The following is a 15941-nucleotide window of genomic DNA, read 5'->3' on the forward strand; positions in this document are numbered from 1 at the left end:
CATGATTTGGTTTACTTTCTCCATTTTGTACACGTGTCTAAATCGAAGCTTTCGTACGAATTTGAGAAATTAGAAATGCAAATAACTTCGGTAATAGATTAATTTTGAGATAATGAGATATTTCTTATACAACCACAATATTAAGCCTCAGAATTACAAGTGTAAATAAAATTTTAATTCTTTGCTCTTAGAAGTGGAAAAAAAGTGTTGAACTGATGTTATCGCCTTATTATATACGTTTTCTTTCCATTACATTTATTAATTTTAAGAAAGTGATCTATGCAGTTTAATGTTGTGACAGCTGGCCTTTTTAAGTTAAGAGATTATTATGTGACGTCAAAGATGAGTATATTTAATATCATGGACTACTTTCCTGAGTGTTTTGTCACTATTAGACCAAGCAGGATTGTTTGTACGATGTTGCCTTGTCCCAACAGCGCCCTTCTTAGGTCCGAGCCCTATGGCCCTGGTGGAAGGCCGGTCGCGGTCCAGACGTTGTCTACTGTTCGCGTCGCCATGTTGCATTTCGAGAACTAGAAGAACGGCCTCAGTAAGAACCAGTTCCTGGAGAATGAGCAAGGATTTCAGTCAGAACAGAGGTAAATATTACTAAGCCGCTCCTATGGAAACTGATTGTTCGTCACCTTATTAACAAGATTTGCCACTGGACCCAACACGAAGTCCAATGACGATATCTTGAACCTCGCCTCTTATTAATTGAATATGTATTTTAATATTTTCGAGTCCACGAAAGTCTCCCAAATAATATCAGTATGACCTCTGAAACGTTGGTAAACATCGACCAGACTACACGGCGCAACAACCCAGAAGACAGAAATCTTCATACTCATCGCCCTGATGATGGAGGCAGTATGACCTCCGAAACGTTGGTAAACATCGACCAGACTACACGGCGCAACAACCCAGAAGACAGAAATCTTCATACTCACCGCCCTGATGACGGAGGCAGTATGACCTCTGAAACGTTGGTAAACATCGACCAGACTACACGGCGCAACAACCCAGAAGACAGAAATCTTCATACTCATCGCCCTGATGATGGAGGCAGTATGACCTCCGAAACGTTGGTAAACATCGACCAGACTACACGGTGCAACAACCCAGAAGACAGAAATCTTCATACTCATCGCCCTGATGATGGAGGCAGTATGACCTCCGAAACGTTGGTAAACATCGACCAGACTACACGGCGCAACAACCCAGAAGACAGAAATCTTCATACTCATCGCCCTGATGATGGAGGCAGTATGACCTCCGAAACGTTGGTAAACATCGACCAGACTACACGGTGCAACAACCCAGAAGACAGAAATCTTCATACTCATCGCCCTGATGATGGAGGCAGTATGACCTCCGAAACGTTGGTAAACATCGACCAGACTACACGGCGCAACAACCCAGAAGACAGAAATCTTCATACTCACCGCCCTGATGACGGAGGCAGTATGACCTCTGAAACGTTGGTAAACATCGACCAGACTACACGGCGCAACAACCCAGAAGACAGAAATCTTCATACTCATCGCCCTGATGATGGAGGCAGTATGACCTCCGAAACGTTGGTAAACATCGACCAGACTACACGGTGCAACAACCCAGAAGACAGAAATCTTCATACTCATCGCCCTGATGATGGAGGCAGTATGACCTCCGAAACGTTGGTAAACATCGACCAGACTACACGGCGCAACAACCCAGAAGACAGAAATCTTCATACTCATCGCCCTGATGATGGAGGCAGTATGACCTCCGAAACGTTGGTAAACATCGACCAGACTACACGGTGCAACAACCCAGAAGACAGAAATCTTCATACTCATCGCCCTGATGATGGAGGCAGTATGACCTCTGAAACGTTGGTAAACATCGACCAGACTACACGGCGCAACAACCCAGAAGACAGAAATCTTCATACTCATCGCCCTGATGATGGAGGCAGTATGACCTCCGAAACGTTGGTAAACATCGACCAGACTACACGGTGCAGCAACCCAGAAGACAGAAATCTTCATACTCATCGCCCTGATGACGGAGGCAGTATGACCTCTGAAACGTTGGTAAACATCGACCAGACTACACAGCGCAACAACCCAGAAGACAGAAATATTCATACTCATCGCCCTGATGATGGAGGCAGTATGACCTCCGAAACGTTGATAAACATCGACCAGACTACACAGCGCAACAACCCAGAAGACAGAAATCTTCATACTCATCGCCCTGATGACGGAGGCAGTATGACCTCTGAAACGTTGGTAAACATCGACCAGACTACACAGCGCAACAACCCAGAAGACAGAAATCTTCATACTCATCGCCCTGATGACGGAGGCAGTATGACCTCTGAAACGTTGATAAACATCGACCAGACTACACAGCGCAACAACCCAGAAGACAGAAATCTTCATACTCATCGCCCTGATGACGGAGGCAGTATGACCTCTGAAACGTTGATAAACATCGACCAGACTACACAGCGCAACAACCCAGAAGACAGAAATCTTCATACTCATCGCCCTGATGACGGAGGCAGTATGACCTCTGAAACGTTGGTTAACATCGACCAGACTACACAGCGCAACAACCCAGAAGACAGAAATCTTCATACTCATCGCCCTGATGACGGAGGCAGTATGACCTCTGAAACGTTGATAAACATCGACCAGACTACACAGCGCAACAACCCAGAAGACAGAAATCTTCATACTCATCGCCCTGATGACGGAGGCAGTATGACCTCTGAAACGTTGGTAAACATCGACCAGACTACACAGCGCAACAACCCAGAAGACAGAAATCTTCATACTCATCGCCCTGATGACGGAGGCAGTATGACCTCTGAAACGTTGATAAACATCGACCAGACTACACAGCGCAACAACCCAGAAGACAGAAATCTTCATACTCATCGCCCTGATGACGGAGGCAGTATGACCTCTGAAACGTTGATAAACATCGACCAGACTACACAGCGCAACAACCCAGAAGACAGAAATCTTCATACTCATCGCCCTGATGACGGAGGCAGTATGACCTCTGAAACGTTGGTAAACATCGACCAGACTACACAGCGCAACAACCCAGAAGACAGAAATCTTCATACTCATCGCCCTGATGACGGAGGCAGTATGACCTCTGAAACGTTGATAAACATCGACCAGACTACACAGCGCAACAACCCAGAAGACAGAAATCTTCATACTCATCGCCCTGATGACGGAGGCAGTATGACCTCTGAAACGTTGATAAACATCGACCAGACTACACAGCGCAACAACCCAGAAGACAGAAATCTTCATACTCATCGCCCTGATGACGGAGGCAGTATGACCTCTGAAACGTTGATAAACATCGACCAGACTACACAGCGCAACAACCCAGAAGACAGAAATCTTCATACTCATCGCCCTGATGACGGAGGCAGTATGACCTCTGAAACGTTGGTAAACATCGACCAGACTACACAGCGCAACAACCCAGAAGACAGAAATCTTCATACTCATCGCCCTGATGACGGAGGCAGTATGACCTCTGAAACGTTGATAAACATCGACCAGACTACACAGCGCAACAACCCAGAAGACAGAAATCTTCATACTCATCGCCCTGATGACGGAGGCAGTATGACCTCTGAAACGTTGATAAACATCGACCAGACTACACAGCGCAACAACCCAGAAGACAGAAATCTTCATACTCATCGCCCTGATGACGGAGGCAGTATGACCTCTGAAACGTTGGTAAACATCGACCAGACTACACAGCGCAACAACCCAGAAGACAGAAATCTTCATACTCATCGCCCTGATGACGGAGGCAGTATGACCTCTGAAACGTTGATAAACATCTACCAGAGTACACAGCGCAACAACCCAGAAGACAGATATCTTCAGTCTAAAAATTACTAATTATTTCAGAACAATTCTGATTTAGGAATAGACTTTGAATTCTACGTCCCCGTCTTCAGTAGTCGAGGTAACACTAATACGTACTTAAATCACAATCCAAGACACGAATCATGAACTTTCAATTCTCCCATCACCGGTGTAGTCAATGACGAAGTGGGTCCATGTATTATACCGCATCTTTAAACATCCGGACTGCTGTGCAAACACGAACATCTAAGTTTTTCTTAATACCAGAGTCCATTGACTTGAGATATGATTCTATAAAATGTCTCAGTTTTTTAAACGTTTGATTAGGCATCCTACGTCACCCGGATCCCGCAATTTACCATCTCGACGTACTTAATTCATTTTCATATTCACTTATGTGTACAGTCGAATAATTTTCTGTTGAGTCAGCAATACGATGTTCTAAATTCGTATTATTAAGAACTATTATGGAATAATGCGTTTTTTCGAGGTCTTAAACTTAATATTTGTTTCAGGTGAATTACAGCTGGCTTTATATGGTAACTCTGGACTTCTTACAATTCATGGTAAGTTAACATTTGTGTTAGTTGTACAAGGTGAGCCAAAAGTCACGCAACCCTTATTTTATCTTGTTATTTCAGAATACGTCCTTATATTACGTGGGCTGGCAAATACGCTGAAGATGTACAAAGTCAGAGATTAAGTTGAAAGTTATTTTCACTTTCTTTTAAAGAAAATTCACTACTTTTTATATATTTGTAGACACACGACGAAGCTCTGGCTGGTTTATGGTTCTTACGCATTTTTCCACTTTGTTCTTGCTTTCGATTCGAGATTTTACATTATCCGAATATCACCGTTGCCTAACCTCGCCGTACGTTCTCGGCAACTTCTCCGACGCGTCTGTTACGCGGGCCAGTATAACTTGCCAGGTTTGGCATTTTTTCAGGTTATGATGATTGTTTACGTACTGATAAATAAATATATTGGGATGTCAGCTGAAGTGACTTTAATGGCTAAAAATTCTTCGAAATCACTTGATCATGAATGAAATCATCGCCTTTGAAAATTCCCGTAGCTCAATCGAGTCTGCTGAAACAGTCGCCTTATGTATTCTCTGTATCTTTCTAACGGGTTTGCGTGACTTTTGGCTTAACCTGTACTTGTTAACATGTGTGTTTCTGCTTATTGGCAGAGGAACTGGCAATATGTTTACACATATTACTCGGAAATTCTAAGTTGATAATCATTACGTAGTATGCGTCACATTTTAATGTATAGGGTGGGTGAAAAGTAAGTATGCATTAAATAATCGCTTATAACCATTTCTTAATGCCTACTTACTTCCAACCCACCCTATATATATCAAATACGGTATCAATAACTAATGGAACAGACACTTTTAGAACCTTACACTATTTCATGTGGCCAAGGACTGCCAACCATTTACATAATTCTGAGGAAAAAAATTTTTGGTTTTATATTTCCACATAATTATTCATTCAGTGAATAAAGATATTTGTTTGGCTGCCTTATTAAAAAGTACGTTTTTCTTTTCAGTAATCAGTGGAAAAAACCTCCACAGGACCGGTGGTAGGGCTTGCAACGCTTACGTAAAGGTAAGTGAAGACGAAATAGCTTTAATAGACACGAAATGCCGGGCATTCTGCAACTGTTATAAGAACTTCCAAGTTGGTATAAATGTCACTTTTATCGTGAAGTTTATTAAAATCATCTGTTTAGGATATAAATGTATTTGGTGGGTTTATATATTGGAAATTGTGTTTGTATGTTTCTGTGTAAAAAGTGCTGAAGTATTTGGCAGAACTATCTATTAATAAGTTCGTATGATCTATTCCTAGACAAGTTTATCGTGAATAAGGTCTAGCGGTTAGAACGCTGGCCTTGTAATCCTGGGGTCTCGGGTTCGATTCCCGGAGGTGCCCGAATTTATAACTTGTGTTGGGCAAAGGCCGTGGTCTAGGCAACATGGAGTTTTCCTCCGGGGGCTTCCCCGGTTTCTCCGTGGCATCCCAACAATTACTCCATTCACACACAGGAGAAGGCAATGGCAAACCACTTCTGGATTATCTGCCAAGAACGTATATGAACAGGTCCCAGTCCGAGAAAAGGATGGAAGGATCCTGTTCATATGGACCTGTCGTCAGACAGAACACTAAATAAATAAATAAAGGTTTATAGTTGTTTTTTTAAGTCCATAAGTATCGCCCCGATGACGGAGGCAGTATGGCCTCTGAAACGTCGGTAAACTTCTACACGGCGCAATTACTCAGAAGACAGAGATCTTCTTTGTGGTTTTCTTACCTGGTTGGCCTTAATGTTCCTTAATATACTATACAAATATTTTATTGCGAAGCTCATCTCATGCAGACAAAAATTACAATATCATTTTTTTTAAAAAAATTTACCACGTCGACTAAACATATTCAGATTCCATTCAGTTGTTACAAGCGGAATTTCGTTTGACAAATGATGTCCATTTAATGATTGCGGACGAATATCGTAAAGATGATTCAGTAAGTAGTTTCATCTGAGTACTCTCCTGACCACGTGACTTGTGACGTAAGCAGCCGACAGCTGTCTATGGCGCAGTGTACTTTATCGATCCTTGTAGCTATAGCACAGTCCCATCATCTCAACTGAGCTGCGAGATTTAATGATTTGCATACGTCACTTCAGAATTGCGAGAAACACTTGTAATTCAAATGCAGGTGTTTTAATGAGGCGATATCTCTGGGCGTGTTAGTGGTTCAGAAATTATAAGAAAGCCGATGGTGGTCTCTTCATTGAAATCATTATGTTTCTTCAAAGGCAGTAAAAGAAATCTAGTTTTATAAAATATGAACTGAATTGTATGTACTGGTAACTAAGGAAAAGAATCTTGTCTACGCTGTACAGCCAGAGAAAAGTTAAAACAAAGCTTTATTTTCCGCGAAATTCAGAATTATACAAGTTTCTTCGACTTCGGGGATAAAGACGGCCCTCCAATTGTAGAATTTTGATTGGCCGTGTCGCCTCGCTGTGTACACGTTGACGGAGGACAAACGGGCAAAGGATAAAACCTTCCTCTTCTACTGAAGTTGCAGCAGCCGCTACTATACGGATGGTCACTTGAGATGACTTGTTTGCATTTAGTCTTCGTCAGAACTTTACGTTTTGTACGAAACAGAAATTGTTTTGTGGTTTATAAGAAATTTTAAAACTGACTCCACCGAGCAAAGTCTTCCTCAGCAGCTGATAGAAACTATTATTTTTCCAGAAGTTCTATTGCCCTTTTTACACTTAACTTGTTACAGTGGGGAATGTATCAGATAAGAGCTGCAGCCATATTTACTCCTCATACATTCTTCTAACCATTTCTTGATTATTTATATATTCTTATCTGAGCTTCGACTAAAACAGGTTCTGTGTTCTGCGCGGTCCAAAATCAGTTCACAGAACGCAAATACTAAACGTTGCAAAATCCGTTTAGTTGGTATGAAGGTAAAACGTGTGAATATGTTGACATAAAAGTCATCTCTATAATAATAACTAAATATTCTAGTGAAATTTTATAGGATTACTTTTCTGTTAATCTTTACGAAATGCAGATACTTGTTAGAAATCCATCTGGTTATGTCGGCCGTGTTTAAATGAATGGGAGTTACTGTTCATGGCAAAACGAACATCGAACAGCCAGTAACACTAAGCAGACACTCAACGGTGGTTCTGTGAGAGTTGATCGTGTGCTTCGGATGTATTTAATACTCGTAACTACACTAAAAAGTGGATCTGTTTTGGACATTAACATTTTACAGTAGACGTACGTGGTCTGCAGTGGCCGCGCGGTCTGAGGCGTGGGCCTTGTGCCACTTGGGACCGTGGGTTCGAATCCCACTCAAGCCATGGATGTTTGTCCGCGTTTTTCTGTGTTGTGCTGTCCTGTGTAAAGGTCGAGGCCTTGCGACAGGCCGATCCCTCGTCCAAGGAGTCCTACCGAATGTCTATAGATCGAGCCAACGAAAAGTTGGGACCCGCAGTGCTCTTATGAATAGTAATCAGTTCGATAGTGTGGCGTAATTCTGGAATGATCGTGGGTGTGTGGCTGCATTGGTAAGACAATTGTGTCTTCCTGCAGAGTGAACCTTTCATTCAATGTATCTGTTTGTCACTTAGTATCCTAACTAGGGCAACTAGTGAGTATAGTTTTGACGCCTGCAGGTGACGCTGATGCCATCCAGTGAAGAGCGAACCTTCCACCGCACGTCGGTTCACCGGGAGTCCAGTACTCCGTGGTTCGACCAGAAGTTCTCCTTCGAGGTTCTGCCCACCGAAGAGGATAAGAGGGTGTTCGTCTCTGCTTGGCACCGCGACAAGGAAAAGAGGTAGGGACCGCCAATTCAGAAACTTCCGGGTTTTATAAGATAGTGTAATTGCATCATTATATAATGATATTATGTCATAATGATATTTTATTATCTTAATTATAAGAAATTTTAAATATTGTGATCAGACGGATTAAAATAAATAATTGTTCCGGGTTTTAGTTAGATTTCATTTATAGGTATTTCCCGATACATAGTACTGAGTCATATTGTAGTGTGTAGACTGAACCCCATGTAGCAGCTGTGTTGGAGATAAGGTGCCTATATCAAATTAATGACTCAGACCACACGTAGAATTTAATGGACCGTCAGTAAACTGGCCTTTAAATTAATAGAATTTACACAAGCAACGATAATAGTTTTAAAACCTAGACGTGTGTCACTATCCGATGAAAATTAATTAAACCAAAATTAAAATGCGTCAACAAATATGGTGTAAGCCCACCACTGCTGTGCAAGTGCTTTGAAATCTCGAAGGTAGATGGACATTGCATACTAAGCGGAATCGAAGACGTCACTAAGATGAATTTTAAAGTACAGTGGTACCTTCGTTAACGATAATAATCCGCTAAAATCATCTTTAACTGAAGTTGTCAATCTAATATAAGGATATGTGGTGGAAGAAATTTAATTTTTAGGGATGGTGCAGGTTGAAGAATTGTTAGAGGTGTTGATTTCAGACGATGATGGCTCATAAAAGAGGTCGCTTATTGGCTTAGGCCAGCTTAATCCACCCATGAGCGCTCCGACCAGCCGAAATTGCGGACCATTGATAAACATATCGTGAATCGAATATAATCGCTAATATAAACAATGAGAAGCAGATCGATAATCGAAATATCTTTAAACGATGGCATCATAAACAGAGCGAACATTGTACAGGCCTAGACAGCGACTTGTAAGCCGAACGACATTGATTTCATTGTGGGCATAAACCTATAGATGACCTGAACATAATCCGATCTCTCAACTTGAATATTAGTTTATTTCTCTCAATGGCATGAAAGTTACATTCTATTTTCTGTTCATTAATCATAGCGACATGGAGCGCTGTTACCTGCAGCACGCAGATAACGCCAATGTAGTACGTCTGAGCTCCCTCAGGGGCTCTGGAAACTCGAGTCTGGAAAGTACGAGATTGAGGCAGCTACCAGTGGTTAAGGGCACGTTTTATTTGATCCTTGTCCACTTAAAATGATCACATGTGAAATTATAGGAGCCTTAAATCATAATAAGTTATAAATTCGGGCACCGCCGGGAATCTAACCCGAATCCTGGGGTCTCGGGTTCGATTCCCGGCGGTGCCCGAATTTATAACTTGTGTTGGGCAAGGCCGTGGTCTAGGCAACACGGAGTTTTCCTCCGGGGGCTTCCCCGGTTTCAATTACTCCTTTCACACACAGAAGAAGGCAATGGCAAACCACTTCTGGATCATCTGCCAAGAACGTATATGAACAGGTCCCAGTCCGAGAGAAGGATGGAAGGATCCTGTTCATATGGACCTATCGTCAGACAGAACACTAAATAATAATAAGATGAGGTGGTCTAGCGGTTAGAACGCTGGCCTTGTAATCCTGGGGTCTCTGGTTTGATTCCCGGCGGTGCCCGAATTTATAACTTGTGTTGGGCAAGGCCGTGGTCTAGGCAACACGGAGTTTTCCTCCGTGGCATCCCAACAATTACTCCATTCACACACAGAAGAAGGCAATGGCAAACCACTTCTGGATCATCTGCCAAGAACGTATATGAACAGGTCCCAGTCCGAGAAAAGGATGGAAGGATCCTGTTCATATGGACCTGTCGTCAGACAGAACACTACAAATAAAAAAATAAATCATATTGCAGATAGCCAAATATTTTTCAGAACAGAAATGGCGATGTTATGATAGTGATGATGATGATGATATTATTCGTAACCTCTAAATTAGAAATGCAACAACTGTGCGTAATACTGATACTTTAGCTTTCCATTAGAATTTTCCCAGAGAATCTTCGTGACAGTATCAATCATGTAGAACCCCAAAATAAGTTTAAAATTTAATTACATTAAATCTGATCAGATAACTTATTTTAGTTGGATTTCAAAACTTTCTGGTTCAGTCGGACATCGGCTTGGATGTAGCCCGAAAAAGTCGCTGTTCATTTCAACACCAGATAATTTTATGATACTTTACGACTAGAGACTGTCAGACTGCCCGAAATTGGGCTGGAACACGATTTCCATAGATTTTAGTCTGAATCTGACCGACGGTCTGAAAGGATTAACATTGTCAGCTACCTGTTTAGCACCATCCCTCAAAATAGTGCTTGACTAGAACTGACAGTCCTGGGTCTTGACAACCAGAACAATTTTTTATTTTCGTTTGATATCGGAGTACTTCAGTTATACCGCAGTGTGACTGCTCTCCTGTCCATTGTGACTGCTCTCCTGTCCATTGTGACTGCTCTCCTGTCCATAGACGACGTATCCTTCAGTCGTGTGTCTGACTTTACCATGTGCGAGTCGACAGCTCTGACGCCGATCTGTAAATTACATGACTTGTTACAGAGACTCAGCTGTGTGAGTTAACTTTTTTTTACAGTACACCTCACAGTGAAGACCTCAATCTCAGAAGAATTTATTGCAGATTTAATACATTCTAAAATTGACTAGAAATTTTATATACGTGTTACAGTGTAATTTTGTGATAAAATGAACAAATTTTGTTCAATTAGTAATATCTGATAAATGTCGGTCAGGTGTTGTTAGTCTTCGTATTGGAATATGACGCGTGGAAATTTTGTTATGACGCCAATGTACTCCAATATTTGACTTTTTTTTTCAAATGCAGTATAGTTTATTTCAAGAAATGATTGTTTATAAATATCGTTATTCTATACCTTAACCCCAAATAAAAATAAAATAAATAGGTTCCAGGGGCCCACAAATGTCAGCCTTTGTCATTTGTTTGATGAGTCGGTTGCATGTGTTTCCAGCTTCTTGCGTTCACCGGAGAAGATTTTCATTATGTACAGCATCTCACAAGATAAAAGTCTCTTTTGTACTGTACCATAATTTTTTTGGGGGGGGGGGGAGGGGGGGAGATGACGTCACAGGGGTTTCGCGGATATTCCTGTTCTTTGTATGAAATAACAAGTGGATCTCCATTTTCTGTCGTCTTTCCGTTCTTGCAATGCAGTGCCCCTTCGTGGAGGGTTAGTTAGAGAGAAACAGAGTCGCTGGATTTTCTGGGGCTGGTATCTGGGAACTTCTGCCCATGCTGTTCCGTCTCGTTTCCACCCCGTCCGTCGCCAATCCTCTCCCCTTTCCCCCCTCAGCCACAGTTTCAAAACGATCAATGCACCTTCACATCTAGCGGTCCAGCCATCCCAGCATCCCGGCAGTAGCATTACCAGCCTAGCAGCACAAAGATGTCTCTTCGGGTAACTTCAGACATTCTGCCGACATTAATATCTTTGCTGGTGCAGTGTACTTACTAAATATTTTGTGGCGTCTGCACGTAAAACATGTGATACGAAGTATTTATAGCGTAAAACATTAATTTGTGAACTAATTTGTGAGTTATGTTTGTGATGCCGAGTGTTAAATTGTCTTTCACTAGTTCTGACTTGAAGTTCTCATAACACTCCTTAATTTCTTGAAGTTTTGGTGAAATTTTAAATTTATAATCTGACTTGAAGTTCTCATAACACTCCTTAATTTCTTGAAGTTTTGGTGAAATTTTAAATTTATAATCACGTCAGTGTTACTAAGCTTTAGATCGAAAGTTTCGCCTGTTTATTTTTGTGGTTATTTGTAACATTTCGTAAGATTTTAAGACTGAAGATTAAAACAACGAACTGTAATATTGGAGACAAATTGCGATCGAAATTATACAGGAAATTATATAAGAATTTGTTCACCGTTGTAAGTATATTGTTACTGTTTTTACAAAGTGATGTGGTAACTCGACACTCTTTGCCTTGTTGCATTAACCCAATAATTTGGTGCAGTTAATTGTTTATCCCAGAGTCTTTCACAACAAAACTCAAATAAAATTGATAGCTTCTTTGATATTTATCTTTATTTTTTAATTCAAACAAATGAATGAGTAGAGAAGTTTATTTTTTGCTCGTATAACTTTATTTATTAGGAAGGAGATGTCGCTAGTGTCTCAGGCAATAGCTGGAATAAAGGCCACACAACAGCAACATAAACAATGCGAGAAGATACAACACTGTTGTCACAAGAGTTGTGTTGTGGTGTCCCCCAGTAGAAGCCCATCTTCTACTGCTCCAGCTGCTTCGACGAATATCAATGTGGCAGGGGACGTTCCACGTCCGCTCGCAGACCTAGACTCACCCACAGGAAAAGCCTGACATAGCCATGACACTCACCAGTGAGTACCAACACAGTCCTCCCTCCCGATATCGCCATCAACCCCCATCCCACCCCCCAATGTTTGCCTCTCGTTATCTGATAGTCGTGTTTGTATGCTTCTTGCGAGGTATTTGTCACAAGCCAATAAACTTCGAGACAGATTTGAAATAAGCTGTACTAGTTTTCTTTTGTACGTTTCCAGATGTTAAAGAAATATCTACATTTTGTTACTAACGTCAATTACAGTACGGAGAATTGTAACATCCGAAATTTGGAGTATTGACATCAACAAGCAACTACAGGATGGGTGGGAAGTAAGTAGGTATTAAATAATCGCTATACATTGGAAATATAGAGGTTATAACCATTTCTCAATGCATACTTACTTCCCAAACACCCTGTAAATGCGTAATAAATTAATAGAATAAATCTATTTCGTAATAGATGTTAGGAAATATTCGGAAATTCTAATAATAGAATTGTAAATCGATTATTCGATATGGAACAAAGAATGATATTTTAATTTAATTATTTTAATTATCTTATTTTAAACACATTGTGATTTGACGGAATAACCAAATAATTTAATTTTAATAATAGAAGGTAATAATATTTTGAATTTTAGAACAGATTCAGTTTAGTGAATTATTATATCATTACAGTGGCCAAGTTAAACTATACACTTTCTTTAAAACACTTAAACATAATATTATGTTGATTATTAACATAATGTACCCACGTAACATATGCAACATATTGAACGATGGAACGAAATGGGTTGATAGCATTACAAAAAAATTATTAGTAAAGTGGACCTTAACAAAACTGTGTCTGATTGATGTTTGTAAGGAGTTCTTCTTATTCCCTAGAAGACAATTAATTTAGAATAACTAATCTCGTAACTGCTGCCTTGTGGAATACGGAGCATCTTGTAAAAACCGAACAAGTGTCAAAGTGTGGCCTATTCAGAAGTAGTACACGTTCTCGGAAATCGTCCTTTGTGATTCTGAACACTTCATTAACCTCGATGTCTTGTGTCAATTGTTTTGCACAGTCTGTTGTCGCAGATAGAATTTAATTACGTGTAAACATGAAAGCTACCCTATTCATGCTCGAGAAACTTAAGATTGACAGTATCAACGAAAATATTACAGCGCGCATGTGTAAATGAGAGATGAATATAAAATGGGGATTCTAGTCAGAATTTAATCATGTCTGCAGGACTAGGAGTTAAGACGCAAACAAAGGAAGACTGCAAAGATAATCGAAAGGTCGAAACTAAAATGTTATCAGCTATATAAAATATTCAAAATTTAAATTTTCTATCAGAGATTTGAGGTTTTCACAGCGGTGAGTATGAAGATTTCTGTCTTCTGGGTTGTTGCGCTGTGTAGTCTGGTCGATGTTTACCAACGTTTCAGAGGTCATACTGCCTCCGTCATCAGGGCGATGAGTATGAAGATTTCTGTCTTCTGGGTTGTTGCGCTGTGTAGTCTGGTAGATGTTTAACAACGTTTCAGAGGTCATACTGCCTCCATCATCAGGGCGATGAGTATGAAGATTTCTGTCTTCTGGGTTGTTGCGCCGTGTAGTCTGGTAGATGTTTATCAACGTTTCAGAGGTCATACTGCCTCCGTCATCAGGGCGATGAGTATGAAGATTTCTGTCTTCTGGGTTGTTGCGCTGTGTAGTCTGGTCGATGTTAACCAACGTTTTAGAGGTCATACTGCCTCCATCATCAGGGCGATGAGTATGAAGATTTCTGTCTTCTGGGTTGTTGCGCTGTGTAGTCTGGTCGATGTTTATCAACGTTTTAGAGGTCATACTGCCTCCATCATCAGGGCGATGAGTATGAAGATTTCTGTCTTCTGGGTTGTTGCGCCGTGTAGTCTGGTAGATGTTTATCAACGTTTCAGAGGTCATACTGCCTCCGTCATCAGGGCGATGAGTATGAAGATTTCTGTCTTCTGGGTTGTTGCGCTGTGTAGTCTGGTAGATGTTTAACAACGTTTCAGAGGTCATACTGCCTCCATCATCAGGGCGATGAGTATGAAGATTTCTGTCTTCTGGGTTGTTGCGCCGTGTAGTCTGGTAGATGTTTATCAACGTTTCAGAGGTCATACTGCCTCCGTCATCAGGGCGATGAGTATGAAGATTTCTGTCTTCTGGGTTGTTGCGCTGTGTAGTCTGGTCGATGTTAACCAACGTTTTAGAGGTCATACTGCCTCCATCATCAGGGCGATGAGTATGAAGATTTCTGTCTTCTGGGTTGTTGCGCTGTGTAGTCTGGTCGATGTTTATCAACGTTTTAGAGGTCATACTGCCTCCATCATCAGGGCGATGAGTATGAAGATTTCTGTCTTCTGGGTTGTTGCGCCGTGTAGTCTGGTAGATGTTTATCAACGTTTCAGAGGTCATACTGCCTCCGTCATCAGGGCGATGAGTATGAAGATTTCTGTCTTCTGGGTTGTTGCGCTGTGTAGTCTGGTAGATGTTTAACAACGTTTCAGAGGTCATACTGCCTCCATCATCAGGGCGATGAGTATGAAGATTTCTGTCTTCTGGGTTGTTGCGCCGTGTAGTCTGGTAGATGTTTATCAACGTTTCAGAGGTCATACTGCCTCCGTCATCAGGGCGATGAGTATGAAGATTTCTGTCTTCTGGGTTGTTGCGCTGTGTAGTCTGGTCGATGTTAACCAACGTTTTAGAGGTCATACTGCCTCCATCATCAGGGCGATGAGTATGAAGATTTCTGTCTTCTGGGTTGTTGCGCTGTGTAGTCTGGTCGATGTTTATCAACGTTTCAGAGGTCATACTGCCTCCGTCATCAGGGCGATGAGTATGAAGATTTCTGTCTTCTGGGTTGTTGCGCTGTGTAGTCTGGTCGATGTTAACCAACGTTTTAGAGGTCATACTGCCTCCATCATCAGGGCGATGAGTATGAAGATTTCTGTCTTCTGGGTTGTTGCGCCGTGTAGTCTGGTAGATGTTTATCAACGTTTCAGAGGTCATACTGCCTCCGTCATCAGGGCGATGAGTATGAAGATTTCTGTCTTCTGGGTTGTTGCGCTGTGTAGTCTGGTAGATGTTAACCAACGTTTTAGAGGTCATACTGCCTCCATCATCAGGGCGATGAGTATGAAGATTTCTGTCTTCTGGGTTGTTGCGCTGTGTAGTCTGGTCGATGTTAACCAACGTTTTAGAGGTCATACTGCCTCCATCATCAGGGCGATGAGTATGAAGATTTCTGTCTTCTGGGTTGTTGAGCTGTGTAGTCTGGTAGATGTTTACCAACGTTTC

The 15941-nt window shown here is 41.4% G+C and overlaps 2 protein-coding genes across 3 annotated transcripts in view; one reads left to right on the forward strand and one right to left on the reverse strand.

Moving 5' to 3' along the window:
- Positions 1-15941, forward strand: part of PsGEF (Protostome-specific GEF) — a 194187-nt gene that overhangs the window by 97605 nt on the left and 80641 nt on the right. For both annotated transcript variants that reach the window (XM_087340636.1, XM_087340637.1), the window contains exons 5-8: positions 438-599; positions 4412-4462; positions 5457-5515; positions 8118-8281. In XM_087340636.1, coding sequence (XP_087196762.1) covers positions 438-599; positions 4412-4462; positions 5457-5515; positions 8118-8281 — 436 coding nt within the window. The remainder of the gene's footprint in view (positions 1-437; positions 600-4411; positions 4463-5456; positions 5516-8117; positions 8282-15941) is intronic.
- The window catches only part of LOC110838375 (lipase 1), a 113060-nt gene that overhangs the window by 65809 nt on the left and 31310 nt on the right, over positions 1-15941 (reverse strand). The window lies entirely within an intron of this gene.

This window comes from Zootermopsis nevadensis, unplaced genomic scaffold, assembly GCF_977971745.1.
Source record: "Zootermopsis nevadensis isolate Lab colony 2312 unplaced genomic scaffold, Znev_1.0 Znev_ptg000061l, whole genome shotgun sequence".
Lineage (NCBI taxonomy): Eukaryota > Metazoa > Arthropoda > Insecta > Blattodea > Termopsidae > Zootermopsis > Zootermopsis nevadensis.